General features: G+C 35.2%; 1 protein-coding gene across 4 annotated transcripts; it reads left to right on the top strand.

The window, feature by feature from the left end:
* Window positions 1–57: 57 nt before the first annotated feature.
* Window positions 58–27,649, top strand: LOC113514649 (protein angel homolog 2). Of its 4 annotated transcripts, none has more exons than XM_052896526.1 (10): window positions 58–134; window positions 786–1,061; window positions 4,394–4,536; window positions 5,690–5,847; window positions 6,748–6,912; window positions 20,100–20,311; window positions 20,888–20,977; window positions 21,872–21,992; window positions 22,643–22,848; window positions 23,118–27,649. In XM_052896526.1, the coding sequence occupies exons 2-10, from the start codon at window positions 1,006–1,008 to the stop codon at window positions 23,269–23,271; spliced, it is 1,305 nt and encodes a 434-aa protein (XP_052752486.1). In that variant the 5' UTR covers window positions 58–134; window positions 786–1,005; the 3' UTR covers window positions 23,272–27,649. The 4 variants fall into 4 exon arrangements, with proteins under 4 accessions (XP_052752486.1, XP_052752487.1, XP_052752485.1 ...); XM_052896527.1 differs by having other exon boundaries at window positions 64–134; window positions 777–1,061; XM_052896525.1 differs by having other exon boundaries at window positions 80–134; window positions 596–1,061.
* The last annotated feature ends 302 nt before the right edge of the window (window positions 27,650–27,951 follow it).

Genomic DNA, 27,951 nt, shown 5'->3' with positions numbered 1-27,951 from the left:
ACTCTATTTCTATATTTCTTAATCTGTGCAACACAGAAATATGCAAATTAGAGTTTAAGATACTGTCAGTTGAGTTATTTGACATGTTGACAAATCAAATGTCGAGTCGAGTTCCGACTGGAGTGATATGAGAGGTCGGTGGGTCACTAAAAATGTATTTTCACAGTATATTTTAGTTGCTCGTCATGGTTTTTGCTCTTTGTCTTTACGAATTATAAATTATGGCTTTTTATAGATACGTGTAAGTTGAACGCTCAATTTAATTACCCTATAATTTGTTGTAAGGTTACTCTGAAGTTTTGTTGTCATTTGGTTATTCATTTTATTTGGGTACTTACTTACCCTTTCTTTCGATTTTTTTCGGGTATTGATGGATTAAATATTGTTATATAATAAGGAACAACGATATTTGTATTGCATTCTTGTTTAGACCGTCAAGAGAGTGATTACACCACTAATTTTATTTATATTCTGTTATTACTTACAAATTAAATGTAAATCTTTGTTTACCAAGTACGTATAGTAACTGTTATTAATTATTGTATAAGAAAATGTTAATTATAATTTTAATACTAAATAATTTTTTCTCTTTCAGGTTACAAAGTTAATAATAATAAAAACAGAGCAAATTCCATGTCAAACAAATTTTTATAACGGAAATTATGCAAGAATAAGCAAATTAATTATGCTTGTATATAGTGGCTGTGGTTGCTAAGCTAGTCATAATTCCCTTAGCTAACATATATTTCTAAAGCTATGCTGAAACTGACTGACAGTTTTTACAGATACTTGAAAATCACATGTGAAACCGTAAGTTGTAGGACACATGTGAGAAAGATCACATATCTGAGTGTTACCAGGAAGAAATGCAGTGTGGAGGGTGGCATATGTACATTGTTCTCAAGCTCCTGCACTCCAGCTCAGTTACGGTTGTACTCAAACAAGAAGAAGTTAAATTTACAAATACCATTTTCAAGTTCAAATGAATCTGAAATACTCGAGCAAATGAGTGAGTTACAACCCAATCAGAAGCATGTTAGCCAAGGGGGGCGATTTCTTGTGTAAGTACAAAAAGAATATTCTTGTCAACTGTAATACCTGATAAGATATTATTTTGCTTCATCACAAGTCATCATCATCACATCGGCCATTATTATTCACTTCTTAGTGTAGGTCTCCCCCATAAAGTTTTGCATATTAGTTGCTATGCTTAGCAGGCGGGTTGGCAACCACAGTTAGTCTATGATGATGCTTTAATCCTTGTAGGTCCCAGCATAGAATAGGTCACCCCTTCCTTTTTCATAGGTGCCATAAGAGGCGACTAAGGGAACTTATGGCCAAAGTATAGGCAGCAGCGTTTCAAATGTTCACATACAAAGGCCTAACTGCGGTCACCAACCTCCCTGCCAAGTGTGACAACTACTGACAAAACTCGCCAATGGTAAACACCATAAGAAAACAGCTACCTGGTTTCTTTTAATGGGTGATAATGAAATGGTAATCTGTTATTGCGTTATCAGTATAGGCACCAAACATGGTGACAATGAAAGCAAGTCAGTTAGCCCACCATGACGAATTCTACTAGAATTAACCTCAACGGTTTCCAGGGGTAACTATATGGAGGTCGACCTGATAGAGTATATTGCTAGTAATGGGGCTGTTAGATCCCATTACTAACAATTGCTTTTCTCCCAATGGCCCCTGATTCCTGGTGGCTCTGCTATTCCATGCATTGCAAAGAGTCAGTTGATGTGGATGGCTCAGGATTGTTTCCTATGTTAGTCTATGGGGGAGGATAGGAATTCTTAGTAATGAGACTAACTAGCCTCCTTACAAGCAATATACCTTGTCAGATTGAACTCCTTGTGGTTCCCTCTAAAAACTATCATTATCGATTTATTGTTAAAGTCCTTATAGTGAGCTAATGGACGTGCTTCATCCTTGCTTATCATTTCTCACTGGTGCCCTGCCAGTGTATATGGATTACCAGAAGAAGACTTTGTACAAAAGTTGTTTACTTGGGCACCTCTGTCTCATTTGAGTTTCTTCCATGAAGCAGTCGTTTGCATGGCTGTGTTTCGATTTGAAGGGTGGGATATGGCTGTGAATTTACAGTGTACAGAAGAATAACACCTGAGTCTTCAGGAATGGCAACACATGAGGGTATCATGCGTGAAACAGTATACTCTGTTATGTCCATGGTACTGCTCATGTCTATAGGCGACGGTTACCACTTTCCATCAGGTGGGCTGTCAGCTTCTTTGCTATTCTAAGTTGTATAAAAAAATATTGATAGCGCAGACAGGGATACCATTCTATTTTCACCCATTAACAAATTATGAAGGAGGCCTATGTCCAGCAGTGGACGTATAGTGGCTGAAATGATGATGAGGATGTTTTAAGCTGCTTAATGCTGCTGTCTATCCCTTTAAGTAGGGGAAGGGATTGTTAGTAATATGAACCACTAGTCCCATTGCTACTAATATACTCAGGTCAACCTCCATGTGAGGGGGGAAAGGGTTTATTACTAATGGATTCTAACAGCCTTATTGCTAGCAATAGATCCTATCAGGTCGACCTCCACGCGGTTCCACTTGGAAACCATCGTGGTTAATTCTTGTTGAATTATTCACAATGGGCCAACTGACTTGCCTTTATCCTGAACTATCATTTATCACTGGTGCCCCGCCAGCGTCGATATCGGTAGCGTAGGCGTGGTAACCATTCCATTTTCACACATTAAAAAAACCTCCAACCCATTGATACCATTGTGCTGAATTCCATGTGAATTTATCGCAATCGGCTAATCTGCCTTTTTATTCTCACTTATCCTCTATCCTTTCGTTTCGCTAGCATACTCGTATACTACTAGTTGGCGGGGTTACCATTCCATTATCGTCTAGTAACTATCCCTCATACCATATAAATAAAATATTTAGTGTCACAGGATGAATATAACATTCAATTTTTCCCACATGTTCAACTATACTGATATCTAATGGGGCATTAGATCCTTTATCTGCCCTAATTACATTGTTTGTAAATGTATACACAGCGTTACAAAATATTGATACTTATCAATAATACGTATTAATTCGTGGGCAAATATTAATTACCAGTTATCTAGGTTCAAACTGAGATATTAATAAGTTAAGCGAATATTTAATTAGTTACTAATTAAATACATAGTAACAATCTAACTGCATGCAACGTTTGTTGATCTTACACCCTTTTCACATATTTGAACAAAGTAATCGAAAGTGCAAAATGTATACACCTATGGATAAACTTGCATCATCCATCTTTTTTTTTTTATTCTTCATTAAATTATTATTTTATTTTTAACAGTTACTAACAGCTAACCTGTGGGAGACTTTGTACAAAAGTCGTTTGCTTGGACACCTCTGTCACATTCGTGTTTCAATCTTGAAGCAGTTGTTTGCATGGCTGTGTTTCGGTTTGAAGGGTGGTATATGGCAGTGAATAACACTTGAGTCTTCAGGAATAGCAACGCCTTGGAGGGGTATCATGGGCGAAGCAGTATACTCTGTTATGTCCATGGTACTGCTCATGTCTACATGTCTATAGGCGACAGTTACCACTTTCCAATAGGTGGGCCATCAGTTTGTTTGCCATTCTAAGTTGCATAAAAAAAAGTTAATTTCGAGATGCATATTAAAAAGGTATAGTGCATAGAAATTGTTTACTTATCTTGCATGAATGAAAAATTTATGTTGTTGTTTAACTCCTGACAGCAATGGTAGTGGTCAGTCTTCGAGTGTTGGAAGTCACATACTTACTAACGGTAGCAGAATTTAGCAAAATAATTGTAATAAAGTTACCAAAAATTTGTTTGTTAACTTTATTAAACACAAGTAGCATATAGGTGAATAAGAAACAATATCATAAAATTTAACGAAATCATTTGTATTTTATATTAATTCTGCTTGCATACTTTTGCTATCTTTAAATATGGGACCAGGTCATATTAATTGGTACGAATAAAATATAACTTATGTGTCAACAAAGTTTTAGACCACAAAGCTATTGAGATGCCATAAATAAAAAATAACAACAAAGTATAACAAAATTAACTTTTCTACCAATTTTAAAAAGAGCGAGTTTCATATTTCGGTTTTTTTTTTTTATTTTTGTTACCTCATAACTTTGTTAGTAACAAATATTTTTTTTTTTATTTGAAAGAATATACTTACAGATTCGTTCTACAGAAATTTTATCAAAACCAGTTTGGTAGTTTAGTTTTTATATCAAAGTTGGTTTGGTTGCCACAGTTGTAGTCAGTTTTTTTGTGGAGCACTCTTTATCTAGCTCTATGAAATGTAAATAGAAAATAAACACCATTGTTTATGTTGTAATAATGTTTATTTGTTAGTTCACCAGACAACAATAGTGTTAATGATGATTGCGAGACCAAGTTTGGGGCTAACTCCTCAAGTAATGCCAGGAAACGCATCACCGTACCACCAGACTTCCGTGTCTGGGAGCCAGTAGGGAAAAGAAGTGATAAATCTGCAGGTAATGTACATATAGTATTCATTTTATTTGCACTTTTATGTACAATAGATTAAGCCAGTTTTTACATGCCACTTTGTCTGCGAGATACAGATGTGTTCATTAAAAAAAAAAAGGTTGTCTATGTCGTTCTCTATGGTATCGAATGAATAATAAAGTTCAGTAATTGCTTATATTATTAAAGTATTAGGAAGTAACAAACAAGTAAATTATTTTTCAGATTTATTTCAGTAAGGTCCAGCTATATTCTGTCGGTTTGCCTGCTTAACCCTTCTTTTCCATTATAACATTGAATGCCCGAAAAATTCACTTTTAAATTGATCGTGTCTGGATACCTTTTTAATGTCCATTGCTGAAAAAAAAAACATAGCTGTCAAATTTATTTTTTTCACCAAGTTTCCTTTGATTTTGAACATGAATTATATCACTTTGATGTATTAAACAAATAAAAAAAAAATCATGCAAAGAAGGGTTAAATTAGAATTAAATATACTGTACCTATTCCATTATCATCATATCAATTAACTGCCCACTGCTTAACATTGGTCTGCCCCTATTGGGGAGTATTGCCTGTAGTTACCACACAAGCCTAACTACGGTTGCCCACGTAATTAGGCTTTTGATGTTTTAAGAGGGACTCTGCTGACCATTTCTCGACTATAAAGTTCCTTTAGTTGTCTCTTACAACAGCTATGGGAAAGGACCCCATTATTTCATGTTATAAATAGATAGAGAAATATTGTTTCCTCCAACAGATATTATAGTTCAGTTATATATCAAATTTAATTCAAATCTCTTCGTCAAAGTGTGATTACAAATATATATTTACAATATTACTGGTACTAAAATATAGTTTTATTTGTTTATTTTTTTCTTATTTATCTGTGTATATTAGTGACCCAAACTGATCTGTTAATCAATTATGACATTGTTTATCGCAATCACAAAGATACTGGTCAGAGGGGGTAGATAAGCTTTCAGAATGGACGTGTAGGGCGTGCATGCATATGAGTTTTTAAATTATATAAAACCATAGTATTCGATTGACTATATTATTACCCCATAACTGGTACTATAGTTATATATAAATAAACAATCTATTGCTATGTATGTAAATAGGTTTTAATTTTTATTCAATAGCATATTTTAATTTTAGGTTCTTCGTTTAAATTCAAAGTAATGTCGTACAATGTGTTAGCGCAGTATTTATTGGAATGCCATCCGTATCTATACACGGACTGTTCCCCCAGGAACTTGAAGTGGAAAGTCAGAGCGGCACGCCTTTACGATGAAATCAACAGTTTGGCGCCTGATGTAAGAATATTTCGTATGAGTTTAATATAGTGTTTCAAAATTCTAACGAAACCCTCATAGTTATATTAACTCTTTATACTCCAATGTAATACTTCTTTTACCATACCAAAAGGGATTGTAAAGATTAGAATTAGGAATTATAGTATCTTGTGATTACTCATAAAATAAAGTTTATCATATACAAAAAAATCAATTTTGTTTACAAAATACGAAAAAACCCCTAAAACTTTAAAAACGCAATTTTAGCATGGAGCCGGTGGAATAGAAAGAAAAAAAGGCTTGAAGTGGAAAGGGTTAAATGTCTATTTAAATAGAAATTAATTAAAATTTAAATAAACGAATAATTTGGTCCGACCATAAGACAGTCTGTTGATGGTCCAATAGTAATACACATAAAAAAATCGATCGATCGATCGATCGAATGTTTCCATTTGTTACAAATTTAATTTAAGAGAGTGTTTCTGTGGTAAATTTAACAATACTTGGTGACTTTTGCATTAAGCTCTATTGTTAAGTTCGATCTTCATTCTTTATAAAACTTTAAGCATGGAATTTTATATCGAATACTTTGTTAGTTATTTAATCTCAGTCTTGTTTAGATAATTTTCCATTTATTTTTTACAATTTGAATAAAACACAATCAATAATAGACATATTGTATTTGCTCTAATAGTGTATTGACAACATTTGTGTGTTCAGTAGAATGTTAATATATATAATTTTTAATGGCTGACGATGGCAATGGGAATGCTAACATGGTAAGAGATGAGGATAGCTAGGAAGCTAGTCACTTGAATCATCATAACCAATTCATCAAGAACTAATTACGATTGGATTCTAGTACGGACCATGGAGTACAGCGTTAATGAGTCAATTGATTTGTTATATTATTGTCCACAGATAATTTGCCTACAAGAAGTGCAAGCGTCGCATCTTAAGAACTTCTACAACAAATTCGAAGAGATCGGTTACACCGGTATATTTAAACAGAAAACTGGCAACAGAAAGGACGGCTGCGCCATATACTACAAGCAGAGTATGTTCGAGAAAGAGGAGCACATCAGTGTAAGTGAAACGTTCATATCAAACAGTTATACAGTGCCTATCAGTTGACAAATTTTATTTCAACACTTGTGTATTATTTAAATCTTGGTGCTATGTCGTAATTGTAGTTATATTTTTTATAACATAGAAGATTCCGCCTTATATTTATGGTATTAAAAGTCATCGGCAATGTCGATAAGTCGTTTGTCTATACCTATAGTTGCTTGCCAAGCGAACTGTTTATACATATTCATATTGGGTTAAATGTACATGAATAACAGTGATTCATGTGCCTATCAAGTTATGTTCCATTTCCTGGTTTACAGTTGCTTTATTATTATTTTTAATTTTTTTTTGTGTGTGTAAAAAAACTATTTTCTTTTTCAATAATTTAAGATTGCAGAATAACCGTTTTCAATTTGGACGGGACCAATGTGAGAGTAAATTTCAAAATTGGCGTAAAAATCACGCAATATACAATTATACACACAAAAATAATAATCGCATTGATCACATGTTCCATGTTGAAATTGGTTGAAAAAGTAAAATCATTAATTGTAAATGATTGCGTTGGTATTTATATCCTAAAATGTGTGGGGGAACCTGCTGAACCTTGGCTCTTTGTGTATTTAGGCCATTTAGCTCGTCTCGAATGTTCCCGTGCTATTACATGATTTTGTCTTTGGTATTCGGTACATCACTGCAGACTATTTAATGTGAAGTAAGTCGCTTGCCGCCATTGATCCTGTGTACGGTGTTATTGAGAAGATTATTTTTTTGCCGAAAAAGGTAAGTATTGTTAATATATTTTAAAATCTGTTATTCCTGCAAGTCTTTTAAGGGTCACTTAACTTTTATATGCAATTGATTCCGCCTGGAAACCATCGTGGTTAATACTTGTTGCATGCAATCGTCACGATGATTATCGATTCAATAGTTTAGTTTTTATTGAAGTCTGCTTTTTTTTGTGTTGTAAGACAATATTTAGTTATCATTGCAAGTTTGTTGTTTTGATAATCGAGACTCTACTGTATACAGAAAAAATGCCTAAACCAACATAAATAAATATACTTAGAATAGTTCACGTATAGGCAATTACCAAGTGTGTCGATTTTACTTTGTCATGAAATATCCAATATTCTGTATTTGTTTCTATACAGAAATATCTCTCTCTTCTTTTCATTTCATCATCGAGTTTCCTCTTGTCAGTGCAACCAATTCATGCATTTTCTTCCAGCCAGCTCTATCCCAGGCCATATCTCACGACATGACCCCTAGTTTTATCTGTCCCATTTCCCATTCCCCGGTCTTTTCCTTCTTTTACTCTTTAGTTTTCCTTCTACTATGCTCTTTAAAAATCGTCATGTCGTATAAGGTGGTCCAGCATTTTGCCTCTTCTATTCTCTATTGTTTTTATTGATGTTCTTCTCTCATTCACCCTTTTCAAGTCTTCCTCGTTCGTTACTTTTTCTGTCCACCTTATCCTTTTCATACTCCTCCATGCCCACATGTTGAATATCTCAAACATCTGTGTTTCCTTTTTCGTTATTGTCATTATTTTCATACATACATACATACATACATATCTGTCACGCCTGTCTCCCATTACGGTAGGCAGAAACAATGGAACGCCAAATGCTTCGATTCAAACAAACCTCTTATTATTATTATTTTTAATGATAATTAAATTATGATATATTCTACTAATGAGTTTACCATAGTAATTTACTACACAGGTAAAATAGATAAGTTTTGCAATACAAAAATATTTTCAATTGTAGCTAGAAGAGTATATAATCTTACTAGAAATTTGTCTTATGACGGCAGATGCATATTTCAATAGTCACTCGTCAGCAATTGCCCAAAAAAATTTAGATTTTATAAAAGTAACTGAGCAGTTTAAAGACGAATTACGTGTTATATATGTAAGAAATGAATTCTGTATTTAAAAAGTATTGGCCTCATCGTACAATGATTTTTCGGTGATTTCGGAAATTCAGTCGCGCTAATTTTGGTGTAGAAGTTGCACCGAGGTCAAGACGTCTTATGGACGTTTGCACTGAAGAGAATGTAAAGAAATTTGAAACATTGATAAGAAAAGGCTGTCGAATAACTCATAAGCAGATAGAAGAGATCCTGCAGATTCATGCACCAAGCATTCACAACATTCTTCACGATATGATTCGAATAAAAAAAATTTGTATGGTTGGTATGGTATGTAGAAAATGTTAAAAAAGTATGAAAATGGAACTTCTAACTATATTAATAAAATCATCACTGGTGATGCAACTTGGCTATATTATTTTGATGTGCCTTCTAAAATCAAAAACTAAATTGTTTACCTAAACTAAATTGTGGGCCTACTTTAATTCAAGTTCGAAAGTTTTGGTCGGTAAAGAAGAAAATAGTTGTTGTATTTTTCTCAAGACGAGGAATTTTAGATAGAGTTGTTTGGGAAAATCAGCTTACAGTTACGGCCTTTTGATATATAAAAGAGTGTTTGCTACAGGTTATCCAAAAACTCAAAGAGCTCCGTCCAAAATCAAGACTCCATAATTGATGTTTTCACCACGATAATGGTCCTGCACATTTGTCACACTAAACTGTGACTTTTTCTATGTCATCGAAGTAAAACTATTTGAACATCGTCCGTACAGTCCTGATCTAGTACTCTGACTTTGGTCTACTCCCAGTCATTAAGAATCAGAGGGCCTACGACGAAATATTTCCCGAAATTTCGTTGCCGAACGAAACAAATTTGATGTTAAAAGTACAAAACTGTTTTAAAATATTAATAATGTTAAAATATTTCCATTTGACCATTAAGGAAAGATTTAAGACGAACGAAATGTTAAGCTGCATTTACTGGGCCGATTTCAGTAAGACCCGAAATACATAATTCAGACCGAAAATCCAGAATTTCATTTCGTGGTAGACTCCCTGTTTAAAGGAAATAGGTTTGCCAGTGACACCGATCTGTTAGCTGTTTTAGGCCAGGCCTCTCCCAGAAGAAAAATTGTAGCAAATGTTTGGTTTCTAAGAATAAGCGACAAGTTGTAATAGTAATTATTTTGAAAGATTGTAATAAATAAAGCTGTATTGCAAAACTTGTCCAGTTACCTCTGTAGTGTACTAGTTTACTTTGAACTAGTATTTTCATGAAACAGTATACTTGACTAATAATTAACTAATATTTATTCCGCCCTTCCTTTCCCGCGGGAGTTGTAAAAGTCGACTAAGTGAGGGCGAGGGATGGGCAGCAGTGTCCCTAAACATCTCTAAAGCCTAACTGCGGTTGCCAATCTGCCTGCCAAGCGTAGCTACTACTGGCAAGACCCCCCAAGGGGGAGGCTTACGTTCAGCAGTGGACGGTTAAAGGCTGGTATGATGATGAAGATGATTTATCAGACCTTCATTATAATAATTATGATCATATCAGCTGTTATCTGTACACTGTTGGATATACCCCTTCTCCATCCCGCGTCAGCTGTCTTGTAAATTAAACTAGCTTTTTCCCGCGATTTCATCTGCGTAATCGTGGGATATGTTTACTGATCGAGATAAAAGGTAGACTAAATCCTTCTCTAGCCCATATAGGGCGTGTATACAAATTTCATAGTGATTGATTAAGCTGTTATGGCGTTATAAGGTAACAAACAAATAAACTCATTTTCATATTTATAATGTTAGTAAAGACTAGTTATTGTCCGCGACTTCGTCCATTCGTAAAATAAGTAGCCTATGTCCTTCCTCACGGTTCAGTGGTTTTGATGTAACAGACACATTTCCCTTCACTGCTCTGCTCCTATTGATCGTAGCGTGATGAAAAGTATACTATAACCTGCCCAGGAGTATGAAGAAAAATTGTTGTCCAAGTTTCGTTAAAATCCATCGAGTAGTTTTTTTTTTCTATAACGAACATACATACGCACTACGTAAATTTTTCAATATGTCCATTTTCATTTGTTTTTTGTCAGCATACTTATGTAGCGTAAATATATAAAAAATCTTATATCTTTTGAATTTCTATAGAAAATTAAATAGTAATTAACAGGGCACATGCGAGGTTGCGTATGCAGAATAAAATTTGGTATTATTATTCTTTTAAATACATAGACGTTTCCCCATGCGTTGACATTCCTGAGGAATGGCAATGCGTAGGGAGTATCATGGGCGAAACAGTATACTCTGTTATGTCCACGGTACTGCTCATTATTATAGGCGACGGTTACAACTTTCTATCAGGTGGGCCGTCAGCATGTTTGCCATTCTAAGTTGTGTAAAAAAAAACAATTTAATTGAATATTTTAATTATTCGTTTCTCATACATATTTCAAAACGACTTCTTCTTTCTCCCGGCTATTATCCCAGTTTATTTGGGCTCTGCTTATCTGCGTAGGTACTTCAAAATTGTGTCAATACTTAATAGCAGTTATCAATCATTATTGATCATTGATCTAGCCCTCTAGTCTAGACAATTCGCACCAGAGGCTATCTGTCTAATTTATTTACAAACATGTTCAGGACATTGTTGCAGTCAGAATTGTAATCAATTTAATGTAATTATATGATTATTTATTGACATAGATACAATGTACTTACTCTCTATTAGTATTAGTACATTACTGCAGCGGCCAGCAACTGAGGCATTGATGGACGAACGTGCAAATGTGGGCCGAGACGTAGCCGAGGCACACATACGTGAGTCCATTAATACCTGGTTGTGGCCAAGGTTTGTATTGTACTTTTCTCAAACAATCAAAAACACAATTTTACTTTTTAAGTTCAATGACAAATAACGAACAATAATAATTTTTTCACGCGCCACAATGTACCTTTTTTTTTTCAATAATCAACTTTCTATTTGCAAGCTAGTTCGAAATTTAAATAAAACCTTTTAGTAGTTACCTCCTTGGTAGCCATGTTTCTAAGTAAAAGGCCATTCCATTTTTAAATTACAGGACAGATGAGTTTACGTAATAATTTATCTGGCCGCAAAACAAGACAGATATGGATTTTCATACAATTTTTGCCGGCCGCTGCCCGTATGTATCTGGCCAGTACGGCAATTTTGATTTACCTTGAAGAAGATCGTTAAAATAATGCTCACATTTCCAAGCATGTTTGAGAAAAAGTATTTTATCTTTATTTATACCTTTATAATTTTATTGGCTGTGTGGTCCCGGCATAGAATAGGCCATCCCTTAATATATTATGCTTATATTGCCATGTAGCCTCCGCAAAGCCATTATTTCCTTTTCCGTAGGAGTCGTAAGAGACGACTAAGGGAGGGCGAGGGATGGGCAGCAGCGTCCCTTTTAAAACATCTCTAAAGCCTACCTGCGGTCGCACATCCGGCTGCCAAGCGTCACAGTTTATTGAACTAATTATTATAAAACCTTTACGGTGCCAATTTCGAAGTACAGTGAACGCTTTATATAAGCAACTCATTTAAACCAATTTCAATAAAAAAATCTTATTGGGAAAAGTTGCTTATAGGGGAAAAAGGAGCATAAAAATACTTACCGTCTGGAAAATATTTTTACTTATTTCTTTTACTAACTAAGCTGAGTAGAATAAATAAAATATAAAGAATATTGCTTATAGAGAGTTTGCTTATATAGAGCGTTTACTGTATATCCTTTCAGATAAAAAAATAAGCTGAACTGTACTGCTGAACGTAGGCCTCCCCTTTTAGAGATTTTGACAGTAGTTGCTACGCTTGGCAGGCGGGTTGGCAACCGCTGCTAGGCCTTTGGGGATATTTTAAGAGGAACGCTGCTTCACATCTCTTTTTATAATGGATGATAGTGGAATGGTAACCCTGCCTGTGCTAACGGCATACGCTGGCGGGGCACCAGTGAGCGATGATAAGTGAGAATGGAAAGGCAGGTCAGTTAGCCCATCGTGATGAATACACCTGAAATTCAACACAATGGTTTCTAAGAGGGGACTACGTGGAAGTCGACCTGACAGAGTATATTGTTAGTAATAAGACTGATAGTCCGTATTATTAACAATCCCTTTATCCCCTGTTGCCCATCCCTCGACTGTAAGTTTCATTAGTCACCTCTTACGCCACACAGGGGAAAGGGATGGGTGGCCTATTATTTTATGTCGGGACCGCACTCAGATCATTAAAATGTTCAATATTAAAATGAAATCGTATTTAGATATGTCTGTACATGGGAGATAGTTAAGAAAAAATAACATACGGAGTCTTAATAATACCAAGGGCCGCTAGTTACATATAAACACAAAAAAACACCCACCTTTGGCACACGGAATTATATAAAATATCAAATAACTGTGTATTTATTTCGGTTTCGATTTTCAATGGAAAATTCTGAAGGTAACATAAAAAAAAGTCCTGAAAATAATAACGTTGTATGTATCTACATAATTACGTAATCGTACGTGTAGACATGTAGACATGCGTCAGTGACAAAAAAAAATCATGTCACAAAACCGGTACGAACTCGTCTTTTTACCCAAGGAACAAATAAAAAACAACTTGTCAAATAATAATCATTTATGTTTTTTTTTTTTTTATATATACAACTTAGAATGCCAAACAAGCTGACGGCCGCCTGATGGAAAGTGGTAACCGTCGCCTATATTGGGGGGATAGGGGTTGTTAGCAATGGAGTTTGACAGCCCCATTGCTAGCAATATCCTATCATATAGCCTATCAGGTCGACCTCCACGTGGTTCCCCCTGGAAACCATCGTGAACAATAATATGGGGTTCACTATGTATGTATATATTTTACAGAAGGTCTGTATGCATGTTTGTCATGCACCGGAGGGAGACTTTGTTCAAAAGTCGATTACTTGAGTACCTCTGTCCCATTCGTGTTTCAACCGTGAAGCAGTTGTGTTTGCAAGGCTGTGTTTCGGTTTGAAGGGTGGGATATGGCAGTGAATTTACTGGGTACAGAGGAATAACACCTGAGTCCTTAGGAACGGCAACGTATGGGGGGTATCATGGGCGAAACAATATACTCTGTTATGTCCATGGTACTGCTCATGTCTATAGGCGACGGTTACCACTTTCCATCAGGTGGGCCGTCAGCTTGTTTGCCATTCTAAGTTGTATAAAAAAAAATGCGTTGGCCTCTTCTAACTATATAGTTCCCGTATATCATTCCCATTGGAATACTTCATAAATCCAGTCTTATATTGTATTATATACATAAATAATAATTACATACCTAATACCTTCAAAAAAGGGGGAAAGGGATTGTTAGTGATAAAGACTGAGAATCCCATTGCTAGCAATATACCCAACCAGGTCGACCTCCTCGCAGTTTCCCCTGGAAACTATTATGGTTGATTCCTGATGAATTCATCATAATGGGCTAACTGGCCTGTTTTCATTCTCATCTATCACCCTTCACTGGTGCTCCGCCAGCGTATCCCGTTAGCGCAGGCGGAGTTACTATTTCATTTTCACTCATAAAAAAAAATACCTTCATAAAGTTTCAGCCAATTCAACTGATCGGTTATTTTATAGCATTTTATATATGATTCTTTAGATTGATATAACTTTTTTTATTTATGTACCGATTGGAATAAAACAAACACTAAATGTTAAGTGGAGCAAACCGCTACGTATTAGTGAAAACCGCTTTTAAATGGTTAAGCCGTTTTTGAGGTTAGCGTGCGCAAACGTACAGACAAAGAGACGAAAATTCTAAAAATCATTGTTTTGTGTTCTATTGCATTCATAAAGCGCCTCTGTAATAGTTTTTCTTATATATCTTCCATGTACAGACAGCGACCAGTTGCGATTTTATTATATGTATTGATTTATAAACTACATTAAAGTCGGTTGACCGATTTTGGAAATTTGTTTTTTGTATTTTTTATTTATGGATTTTGTATTTTTTTTTATTTTTGGATTTTGTATTTTCTTTTATTTTTGGATTTTGTATATTTTTTTATTTTTGGCTTTTGTATTCTTTATTTTATTTTTATCAATATGAAGTTTGTGATAGTCATTTTATCATATCACATTTTTGTTGAAAACTCAGCGTTTATTTAAAAAAAAAGTCACAGCCGAATTTCTTGACCGCACTCAGCTTTAATAGCATTCCGAACTGAACGGTAGATTCTTAAAAAAAAAACCTTCTCAAACATGCTTCTGTTTGAGTATATACTTGAATAGAAAATATATTTATTTATTGATTCAAAGCGTTTATCGTAGCCTGTGTATGGCTGCAACATCAGAGGCGTCACGTACACATCATTGTTGACCCTACGAAGTCATTAACTGACTTCTTGCATAAAGTTATTGTCCCACTATTTTATTATCACTTGTGTTAACACATCGTCAATCTCGCTACAACAATAAAACGCTACATATCTAAATTGTGTTTTATAAAACTAATTTGTCTTATTTAAACGATAAACATTTAATAAGTGTTATGTTTATTTGTAATTTTTTATTTTATTTTTTTTATTTATTCTTTATTGCACAATAAAACTTTGTACAAGTGGCGAGCTTAATGTCGTATGGCATTCTCTACCAGTTGACTATTAGGTAAAAACAGAAAGCGTTTGAAGGGCAGATGTAGTGAAAATATGTGACGTAATTATAGTATATATATATATATATATATATATAAATATATATATTAAAACAACGATAAGCAGTATGAGACATAGTAACTATTGACTAATTTGTTTGTATGTGCCAAAGCCTATAAATTATTTATTATATATATAATAATAAATTCAAAATATACATAATAGATTTAATTTCTCTCACTTATAGAAGTCTGCATTATCTACCAGTATATTAGGCTATATTTTTTATACCCCTGAGGTGGCAAACATACGGCCCACCTGATGGTAAGCGGTTACCGTTGCCTATGAACGCCTGCAATACCAGAGGTATAACACGCGCGTTGCCGACCCTGAAGAAACCTCTTTACGCCCCTTTTGAAGAACCTCAGTATACAGTGAATGCTCTATACAAGCAACTCATTTGGACCAGTTTTAATAAAAAAGTTTCTTATTGGGAAAAAATGCTTATAGGGGAAAAAGGAGTATAAAAATACTTTACTGTATCTGTAAATCTGTAGAGAGGTCAATTCTGTACATGAAATATATTTCCAAAATAACTATCAGCGGGTGATTAGTGATCGATACTGATGCCAAAAATGCAATCAATAAAATTTTTATCTGTCTCTCTGTATGTTCGTTATAGAAACACAAACTACTCGACGGATTTTAACGAAACTTGGACAACAATTATTCCTCATACTCCTGGGCAGGTTATAGTATACTTTTCATCACGCTACAATCAACAGGAGCAGAGCAGTGAAGGGAAATGTTGGGAAAACGGGAGAAGTTATTCCATTTTTAAGCTTCCGTCGCGTGTGCAGCCTTAAATATAAAAAATGTTGCTTATAGACAGGTTGCTTATATAGAGCGTTCACTGTATTACATTCTTAAATCGATCGACTCTTGCGCAACCATACCGATTTATTAGTTTTTAATAATACAAATTTTATTGTTTACGCATAAACAGATGTTAAACAATTTTTTAAGTTTTTCTTCGTAAAGAAAAATAGTTTTTTCAATCGTGCTGAATTCCAACTGTATTTATCATGATAGGCTAACAGACCTGCTTTTTTCATTATTCATCTATCATCCCTCACTGGTGCCACGCCAACGTATCCCGTTAGCGCAGGCGGGGTCGCCATTCCATTAATCGTGCAATAAAAAAATAAAAAAAACTGGGGTCATTCTCATCCTTGGCGTTTACATGGTGGTTTTTTGTCTAAATTATTTATTTACTTTCTTTGATAAAACTGTTAAGCTGCTATAATGTAACAAACAAACTCACTTTCACATTTATTATATTAGTCAGCATTATCATATCGGCCTTTAACGCTGCTAAACATAAGCCTCCCCCTTGGGGGGGGGGGGGGGGGGGGATGGTTGCCAAAAGTTGCCACGAACTAGCAACCGCAGTCCAAATATATGTAATATTGGACAGGACTAATAACTTGTGTTCTATACAATAGGGTCCTTTTTTGTGTAATGAGACTTGCACTATGATTTTTGCAAGGATAAAGACGTGTATTTGCTTCTGTTACTTTATTGGAACTAACTTCACAAGTGTTTGCGTTGTTTAACAACTATGATCAGGGAACACAGTATGAAGTTAGCCGTACAACAAGAGAAATAAAATTTGTAAATGATTTAAACAAAAACAACTTGTTCCTTAGAGTCTTAACAGTATCAACACTATATGGGATCGTGAGTCAGTGAAAACATTCCGGTCACGCGGACGAAGTCGCGGTTGGTAGCTAGTCCTATATATATTTAATACGACGTTGTACCCTTAATACAGTACCACTCAAGGTCCCTTGCACGCCCTATTAACTATCTGCCCTCAGGTCATGTAACAAATAGATAAACTATTGCTACCATAGTTTGCTCTACACGTGCCGTTTATCTGTTGTTATTTAGATGCATTACAGTGGTAATATATGTCTATGTACACATTACACAATGCTTGTTACAAATTATCCCTCTTTATTGATAAATACGTCGAAACTCTACGGTAAGCGGTAGCTGAACAGTTTTGTCCCTTTCTTCTACGCTAAGTTCCCAATTTGAAGGAAAGTGACAAACAATTCAATACTTGAAAGGTTGGTAGGTTTCAGTTTTTATGTATACCTAAGAGAGCACAGATTGTGTTTTTGTAAAAAACTAGTTTTCGGCCCCGGTTTCGCGCGGTAAGATAGAATTATCGAAAATTATAGCCTTTCGTGTCTGCTGAAATTTTCGAAAATAGTTTATTTTACTTGCTGATACGTGAAAGTATGTATAAAATTGCTCGAGTAGTTTTTGAGTTTATTCATTACAAACAATTAAATGTTTCCTCTTTTAATTTATCAAATTAAATTACATTAAAAATAAAATCTATTTTTTTTAAATATTTTAAACTAAGCCGTGCTTGTACTATGTGTATTAGACTAATATTGACAGACTTATTTCATTTCTTTTGGAAATAAATACTTGTTCATCATCATGTCGGATTTTAACTGTCCACTGCTGAACTACCAAAGGGGAGACTTCTCCCCCTTTGGTAGTTTTGCCAGTAGTTGCCACGCTTGGCAGGCGGGTTGGCAACCTCAGTTAGACTTTAGAGATGTTTTGAGAGGGACGCAGCTTCCCATCCCTCGACCATTAAGTTCCCTTAGTCGCCTCTTCCAACACCTACGGGAAAGGAAGCAAGGTTCATTCTATACTGGGACCCAACCGCAAATATACAAAATACATATGTAGATTTTTTTTACAACTTAGAATGGCCAACTAAATGGTAAATTGTCCATAAAGTGCTAATATCATAGGAGATTAAAGACAATAATCGACTATGTCCAATTCAGTTGACTATGATATCACTGCGATATTTTTTTTATGCAACTTAGAATGGCAAAAAAGTTGACGGCCCACCTGATGGAAAGTGGTAACCGTCGCCTATAGACATGAGCAGTACCATGCACATAACAGAGTATACTGTTTCGCCCATGATACCCCCCATGCGTTGCCGTTCCTGAGGACTCAGCTGTTATTCCTCTGTACCCTGTAAACTCACGCTATATCCCACCCTTCAAACCGAAACACAGCCACACAACTGCTTCACGGTTGAAACACGAATGGGATAGAGGTACCTAAGCAATCGACTTTTGTACAAAGTCTCCCTCTGGTAAAAGAATATGTTACACAAAAATATTCCCTTAAAAGAACTATGTAAACCCACCACGTCTACTTGTCAAGTCACTTGGAAGCCACTAATTTGTATCATCCTGGTACCCTTGTTTCTTTAAGAAATATGTTTGCTGATTAAAGTACTTGTACTACTTGAGCGGAGGGAGTGTACAGCCAATAAATCCGAACACGCCGCGTCTAGCCGTCAACTTGAGTGCGTGTCAACAGCGCCCTCTGTGGGGAAATGTTCGATTCCATCGGTGAAATACTTCTTTAAAGGGATGCCAATGATTTTTATTGCACGCTAGGGATTGGTATTATATTAACATATCTATATATCGCAGTTACAATAACTATATATCGGTCCAATAACAAGCATATTAAATGTACTATCCAATCACTTATTTTTTATTACTATTTCACTGATTTATCACACCATATCCTAGATTTCTTTTAATGGATGATAATGAAATGATAAACCCGCCTGCGCTAACGTTATACACTGGTGGGGCACCAGTGAGGGGTGATAGATGAGGATGAAGCAGGTCAGTTAGTCGGGCGTGATGTTCACATCTGGAATTTAGCGGGGGGAAAGGGACTGTTAGTAATGAGGTCTAATAGACCCATTGCTAGCAATATGCTATAATACACTCTATCAGGTCGATCTTCACGCGGTTCCTTCTGGAAACCATCATGGTGAGCCAACTGACCTGCATTCATTCTCACCTATCATATTTCACTGGTGTTCCGTCGATGTATACCGATAGCGCGGGCGGGGTTACCATTCCATTTTCACCCATTAAAAAATAACTAGAATTCAGCACGACGGTTTTCAAGGGCGGCCATGTGGAGGTCGATCTGATAAGGTTCATTACTAGCAAAATGGGATTAACAATCCTTTCACCCCACATTCTAAATTAATACATAGGATTTTTGTAGGGTAAATAAAGCGAGAAAAGACAGATTACAGTTTGCTAGCAAAATGAGATTAACAATAGGTACTTTCACCCCTCATTCTTCTTCATCCAGATTAACCAATAGAATATTTTTAGGGTAATTAAAGCGAGCAAAGCCGTAGATTGAAGCTAGTCGGTCATGCGTTTCTTTGTGCGGATCACGCGATTGGCAGAAGCTATTTCATTGGCTCTGCCCATTTGCTTAGTCATGGTGTGATTTGAAACGTAGTTTGATTGCATCACTTTAGTTCAGTGTTTACATTCAAGGTTTGACTTACCATGACACCCATCGTGACATTATTTACAGTTTTTTTTTTATGTAACTCAGAATGGCAAACATGCTGACGGCGGACTTGATGGAAAGTGGTAGAGCTAAATATAAAAAAAAAATGAGAACCGAATTGAAAACCTGCTTCTTTTTGCAGTTGGTTGAAAGAAATACCACTATCCACACGTAGGTAAAAGCTTGTCTATAAATAATAGTAAGGATTGCATCCAAAAAGGAAATGCTCCTTGTCGACAGGTGGAGTTTAACCAACCGGAGCTGCCCATCCTCAACCGGGATAACATCGGTGTGATGGTGAAACTGGTGCCCCGTTGCATGCCCCGGATGCCAATAGTGGTGGCCACCACCCACCTGCTGTACAACCCTAAGAGGACCGACGTTAGATTAGCACAGATACAGGTGTTCCTCGCCGAATTGGACCGGTTCGCTTATTACAACAATGGAAAAGAGTGAGTTAAATTAATAACAAATAAATACACTCTGGACATTTTTTTTTTATTAATTTTATTTTTTAATTTATTTACATCACTTACAGCACACAAATAACATTAGCTATTGGTACATATTTAAAGAAATTAAACCAAAACATATACAAAAAAAAAAAAAAAGAAAATACATAAAAGAGGTTACACAATTTCTCGTGAGTGTGTCACAGTAACATAGAGTGGTCACAAGTCAGTTCATTGCTTTGCCCTCAAAAGAGCAAAACACTGATATTCTGTTGTGGCCAAGAGTCAAAAGTCAGTCGCGAGACGAAGGAGAAGGAAGAGAAGAGAGGCATTTGGCTGTTGCTTTTATGAAACATAAGTGGCCCATTCTATTCCGAGATCTATATATATATATATATATATATATATATATATATATATATATATATATATATATATATATATATAAATAAATAATATTAAAAAAAAACTTTTTTTTATAAAACACCATTTTGAGTATTTAATGAAATTACACGCCCTTCAAGGCTCAAATATTATTTTGTTTTTTTTTTTTTTAAATATTAATATTTGTTATAGGTCGGGTCACTTACCCATAATCATGACGGGGGATTTGAATTCTACGCCGAACAGTGCCGTTATAAAATTATTGGACAAAGGTCACGTCAGGTGAGAATAAAGTCTAGCAACGCGGGAGGGAAACCGTTTTTTGTATGTATTTACACTTTATTGCACCACTTGCAAACATAATATCAAATTTCATTTCTGCTTTAAAATTTTTACACGGCACGGATTCAAATTAACAAATTTTTTTTTATACAACTTAGAATGGCAAACAAGCTGACGGCCTACCTGATGGAAAGTGGTAACCGTTGCCTATAGACATGAGCAGTGCCATGGACATAACAGAGTATACTGTTTCGCCCATGATACTCCCCATGCGTTGCCATTCCTGAGGACTCAGGTGTTATTCCTCTGTACCCAGTAAATTCACGCCATATCCCACCCTTCAAACTGAAACACAGCCATGCAAACACAACTGCTTCACGGTTGAAACACGAATGGGACAGAGGTACTCAAGTAATCGACTTTTGAACAAAGTCTCCCTCCGGTGCATGACAAACATGCATACAGACCTTCTGTAAAATATATACATACATAGTGAACCCCATATTATATATAACCCCATATGGCCATTACTTGGTGCATGTGATTAATAAAATAAAACACATAAAGAAAATTACTTTTTTATTCTTTTACAATGAAGGAGCGGGAAAAAAGCAACATTGCCGCCATTTGTAATTATTTTAAGTACAATATTTTTTTCTTTTCTGTAGACCATAAATGCTGCCATAGACAAAAAAATACCTAAATTATGAAATAATATTATTTGCGTTGTCTTCTGTCTCTTTTCATTCCATATAAGTTTTAGAACACAATAGAAAAAGACAGAAAACAATTGATTTTTTATGAACACGTGGCATTAAAAGAAGTTTGCAGAGATAGGCGCGGATAGCGACTTTATATTACACTGTCTAGAGTTTAATTTTGTTTAAATTCCAGTGCGAGCAAGTTCAGAGACAGTTCGGACTGGCAACGCATCGGCGTGACGGACAACTGCCAACATTTGTCTGTGTACTTGGACCGGTTACAGGGCAAAACTACGGAATTCAGCACCACACAGGTATTCAAATTCTAATTCACTGCTGACTGTGGCAGTAGATGGCGTCACAGTGTATACTGTGACACCAGTAACACCTATCTTCATGTGTACTGGCCACTTACCGCTTCAATCAGATGGACTGTCAGATTGTTTATTAAGTTGTATAAAAAAATCTTTACCGACTCCCTTGGGTGGGGGAAAGGGATTGTTAGTAATATAGTCTAAATGACCCATTGCTAGCAATTCACCCTATCAGGTCGACCTCCACACAGTTTTCCCTGGAAACCATTGTGATTACTTCTAGTGGAATTCGTCACGATGGACTAACTGATCTGCTTTCATCGTCACCTATCATCCCTCACTGGTGCCCCGCCGGTGTATACCGATCGCGCAGGCAAGGTTACCATTTAATTATCATCCATTAAAAAAAACACGTCAGCAGCCCGCTAACGAAATGCTTTCTCACTATATTGGGTTGACTGGAAGAGATCTCTGTCAGAGATAAGTCCACCCTTGCTCACAACATTTATAAATACATTATTTTATATGTAACTTGCAAGTGCAATAAAGAATATATATATATATATATATATATATATATATATATATATATATATATATATATATATATATATATATATATATATATATATATATAATTCCATTCCCAGATATACAATTCGGAGTACCGTCCAGCCGCGTCGGAGGGCCAGAGCCCGCCTGCTCTCCGCGAAGGTCACAGAGAGCTGTTCAACGGCAACCTGATCGGCCACTCGCTCAACCTCGTCTCCGCCTATAAAAAATACAAGCCGGACGCACAGTGTGAGGCGTCCACCTTCCAAGACAGTTGGGTCACCGTCGACTACATATACTTCAGGTATATTAGCTTTTAGACAAACGCACCGTATGTTTTATGAGCTTTTTTTTATGCAACTTAGATTGGCAACTTACATTGGATTTCATAATTGTACTATAATACAATTCATACACATTCCAAACCGTGGAGGGTGGGTGGTCGCAATATATTTTTTATTTAAAAATTTCATATACACTGGGCTATACTATCTGAAGGTGGCTGTTACCACTTTCCATCAGGTGTGACTCTTCCTGCCTGTCATTTCACGTTGTACAAAACTCTCTTTTCAGCTGCTGTGCCTCGCTGAAGCTGTTGGAACGTCTCCGTCTACCGACGGCGTCTGAATGCGAAGTGCTTGATTGCTTACCGAACGACGTCTACGCGTCCGACCACCTCGCGTTAGCAGCACTCTTTGAATTAAGACCCCTCATATCGTCGTTATAATATCAGAAGCCCTAACATCTGCGCAGACGACGGACAGTACCAGGTACACTCTAGTTGTTTTAATGTCTCTGACAGAGGACATTTTGTCCGCGTGCATAATAATACATTTTTATGCAAAATCCTATAATTGTATAATATATGGCAATGATGAATAGTTAATTAGGAGTGGTCTACACTATGGTATATCGAGATTGTGCCAGTAGTTCAGTCAATTTTAGTTAATTTTGTGTACACTTCTGCTCCGGTCCTAAGGACGAGTTCAGACAAGCGTGATATGTAATGTTATGCATCGTGTAATGTAACGCAAATAGTGTTTTTTTAATGGATGAAATGGAATGGTAACCTCGCCTACGCTATCGGTATACACCGGCGGGGCACCAATGAGGGATGATAGGTGAAGATTAAGCAGGTCAGATAGCCCACCGTGACAAATATGTCAATAAATCAATCACGATGGTTTCCAGGGAGAACAACGAGGAGGTCGACCTAACAGGGTATATTGCTAGCTTACTAACAATCCCTTCTCCCTTCTAACTCAAAAAGTTTTTACGTGTAATGTGAACGGTTTTAAGTTTACTTAAATCATGTCGATACGAATGTTACATGCAACGCTCGCGCTTGTCGTCTCTACGTAAAATGCGCGTTATGTTACACAGTATGTTACATGCTACACGTCTGTAGGCGGTCTGAAATGATTGTAATAACTGGCTGAAATTATAAACAGTGCTCCAATCTTGATATACATTTATATTCAATTCATAGAACTCTTTTCTAGTGATGTGCCTGAAAAGTAAGTCTTAGTAGTAAATAAAGGACCGCTTGCCATTTGTTAAACAAATTATTGTTGATTGATACTAAAAAAAAAAAAACAATTTTAATTGACAAGTAGTTAATTCGGATTAATAGTTTATAAATTCTAGTATTATTATTACAAAAATAAAATGGGATGTAATATAATTGGATTCTTTGAGTACAAATGTTTAAAAATCGTTAGTTTTACGCGTATGGGCTGGTTTTTTATTTAGACAAATCGTATATATTGGGACAGCAAGGTCGATACTGAAATGCGCTTTAAAATACTCTCTTAATACTAAAAAATCGTTACTTCTTTTATGCATTTTACATTTTCTTTTATTTGTTTATGTATTCTTTTATCTCTTTCTATTGTATATCTATGTCTGTTGCAATTTGCATGCTGTAATATAAATAAATTATATATCTATCTATCTAAATACATTTATTAGACTTATGTTGACTAATTAAGGAATTTTAAAAGCAATCCCAATATATCACGAATTGCCTAATTTAAAAAACACGACGTTCGCTTGCATTAGATTATAAGATTACATATATAATATTATTAGTATTCTAAAACCAGTCTATAAACACATTTTTTTTTTATCTAGTGAACATTATACTCTGCATTAGTTTATATAAAGTTTAGTTTTGTTTGAAAGCAAAAAGAACTACGCGCACGCCTTTACATGCGGCCCGTGAGGACTTTTGCTTCTAATATATACACATCATATAAATTATCATCACATTTTTACACCATCCTTTTAACATGTTTGTGTAGGTGTATGTTTAATTTGCTAAGTGTTAGAATATGATGAATGTATCATCACACCAGCTCGTGGTATTTAACCAGTTCACCACTATTAGAGTCGTTTTAGTTGTTTAGGTAACATATTTAATGGTGTTAGGTACAATTTCAGTCAATTCCAGACCAGCGATGCCAGTTCTTCTGTTAACAAGTTAATTACTCTCTTTCCGCAACCTCTGATCTAATCTCTATATATTTGTGCTCTAAATAATCTATTAACACTTCCTTACTTCACTGATCACTGTTTTGGTAATAACACACGTCATAACATGTAACATAACATATCGTGTAATGTAACACTAATAGTGTGCACGAGCAGGTATTCGTTGGTACCTGTTTTCTTTTTACACCCTGATGCTCGATGCCTGGTATGTTGGCACGAACTTAACAGTAGTGCTGTCCGTATGTGGATCCTTATTTCGTTACACGATACTAACGCATGAGTCTACAGGCCTTTAAACTTTAATATGAATAATATAATTCCATGGTATCATACTTTAATTTGGCTTCTGTCAAATCAAATAGTTAATTGATTTTTGTACGTCATTGCAGACACACTGGTTACTGGATTGGTCTTATTTTAACTTCGCCTATATACTGCCATTGTTGTAGTTGAATCATAAAATGTACCATTTTAATAAACAGCATTTGTTTATAATTTCCCGCTCGTAAAATCAATAATGTATAATTTGAGTTACATTATTTTTTTATCTTTTACAAAGATTTATTATGTACATTTTAAATTAATTGTTAATTTGTTGTATTCCGCCTCGTGGAATTAAAATAATACGTTAGTAACTAACATTTGTTATCTTTTATCGTTTTTAACATTTATATGTATTTGTTTTTCTTCATCATCACTATCATCATCAGCCATTAACTGTCCACTGCTGAACATAAGCTTCCCCTATACGGAGGGGCTTTGCCAGTAGTTGCCACGCTTGGCAGGCGGGTTGGCAATCGCAGTTAGGCTTTGGTGACGTTCTGAGAGGGATGCTACTGCCCATCCCTCGACCATTCACGAATCCCACGGGAAAGGAAGGGGCACAGGGCATTTGTTTTTCTTGAAGTACGTTATTTTTTTATAATTTACAAAATCTTTTAACATCTGTGTCTGTGTTAATTTATTGAATTCTACCATTGTATAAGCTTTACCGTGACACGTTTCTATGGAGAGTCGGTTATTTTTTTTATAATTTACATAAGTTTTTAATTCCTGTGTCTGTGTTAATTTATTGAATCCTACCATTTTACAAGCATTACCATGAGACGTGTCTATGGAAAGTTGATTATTTTTTATATTTTACAAAAGTTTTTAACTCCTATGTCTGTGTTAACTTATTGAATTCTACCATTTCACAAGCATTACCATGAGACGTGTCTATGGAAAGTTGATTATTTTTTATATTTTACAAAAGTTTTTAACTCCTATGTCTGTGTTAACTTATTGAATTCTACCATTTCACAAGCATTATTACCATGAAATGTGTCTATGGAAAGTCGGTTATTTTTTTTATAATTTACAAAAGTTTTTAACTCCTGTGTCTGTGTTAATTTATTGAATCCTACCATTTCACAAGCATTACCATGACACTTGTCTTGTGGCCTTGTACAATTTGTCCCATAACGTGTACACAAGTCTCATTATACATTATAAAAACAAAAGAAATATTTCTTGTCATCAATATTTATTGTAAAATTTCAAAATGGGAGATGGTTTTATTTTATGAATATTAAAATGTGAGAATATTGATTCTCTAATTCATAATAATTCTTGTGTAATTAATTAATAAATTTTACAAGTTTACATATATATATATATATATATATATATATATATATATATATATATATATATATATATAAATATATATATATATTTTAGTAAATAATGTCAAATTACCAGTAAACTTGTTTTAGCTTGAGGTGTTTAGTTCTTAGTTTAAATGTTTTTTTTTTATATAATTCCGAATATATTATGTGATTTTTACTATTCTATAATACAATGTTAAAATAATAGTATGTTAAATAATATTGTTACAAAAATATGGAAATTTTACTAAAGATAATATATATTCTTTTTAACTGATTATTTATAAGTATACATACCCCATAAAAAAAATAACATCACAATAGTCAGGTCTCAAAATTTTATTATATATATATTAAATTATTATCAATTAATCAAATGAGTATTAATGATACTGCAAATGGATTAAAGTTGTATAAACTGAACTGTCCACTGCTTCCATAAGAGGTGCTTTGCCAGTAGTTGCTACGCTTGGCAGGCGGGTTGGCAACTGCAGTTAGGCTTTGAAGACGTTTAAAGAGGGATACTACTGCCCATCCCTCGACTATTAAGCTCTCTTAATCACCTCCTACACACGCTCAGACATGGAAGCGGTGGCCTATTCTATTCTATTCTATGCCGGGACTACACGGCTTATATGCATACTGTTTTTTATTTATTGTATATGTGTAATTTTAAAAATTAAAAATTGATTAAAATTTTTACTTTTTTGGACAAAGTTTTGATTTTGAAGTGATGATCATTGGGTTTCGACTGGATACACTGAGCGCTAGGTACTGTTTTTATCACTCTCGAAACAGGAACCACTGTAGCAGTTGTATGATCCCGTCACTATCGTCCCCAAGTGTGTACAGTTAGGGTCATAATGTGACCATGAGCTGTTCGAAACTTGTTCTTTTGTTAATTTCCACTAGTAATTTGATTTTTATTGTATCTATTCTTTTAAATAAATTATAAACATTTTACTGTTTGTTTTATTTGCATTTGACCATACCCAATATGTAGGTGTTGGGGGGAAAGGGATTGTTAGTAATGGAGTTTGACAGCCCCGTTGCTAGCAATATGCCCTATTAGGTCAACCTCCACGTGGTTCCCCTGGAAATCATCGTGAATGATTCTCGTTGAATTCGTCACGATGGGCCAACTGACCTGCTTCATCCTCACCTATCATCCTTCACTGGTGCCCCGCTGTATACCGATAGCGCGGGTAGGGTTACCATATCATTATTATCCATTAAAAAAAAAACTAAGAGTTATATTATTCACT

Source organism: Galleria mellonella, unplaced genomic scaffold (genome assembly GCF_026898425.1).
Source record: "Galleria mellonella isolate WM207_F2 unplaced genomic scaffold, CSIRO_AGI_GalMel_v1 utg33, whole genome shotgun sequence".
In the NCBI taxonomy this organism is placed as follows: Eukaryota; Metazoa; Arthropoda; class Insecta; order Lepidoptera; family Pyralidae; genus Galleria; species Galleria mellonella.
This window is presented reverse-complemented; position numbering and strand designations above follow the sequence as displayed.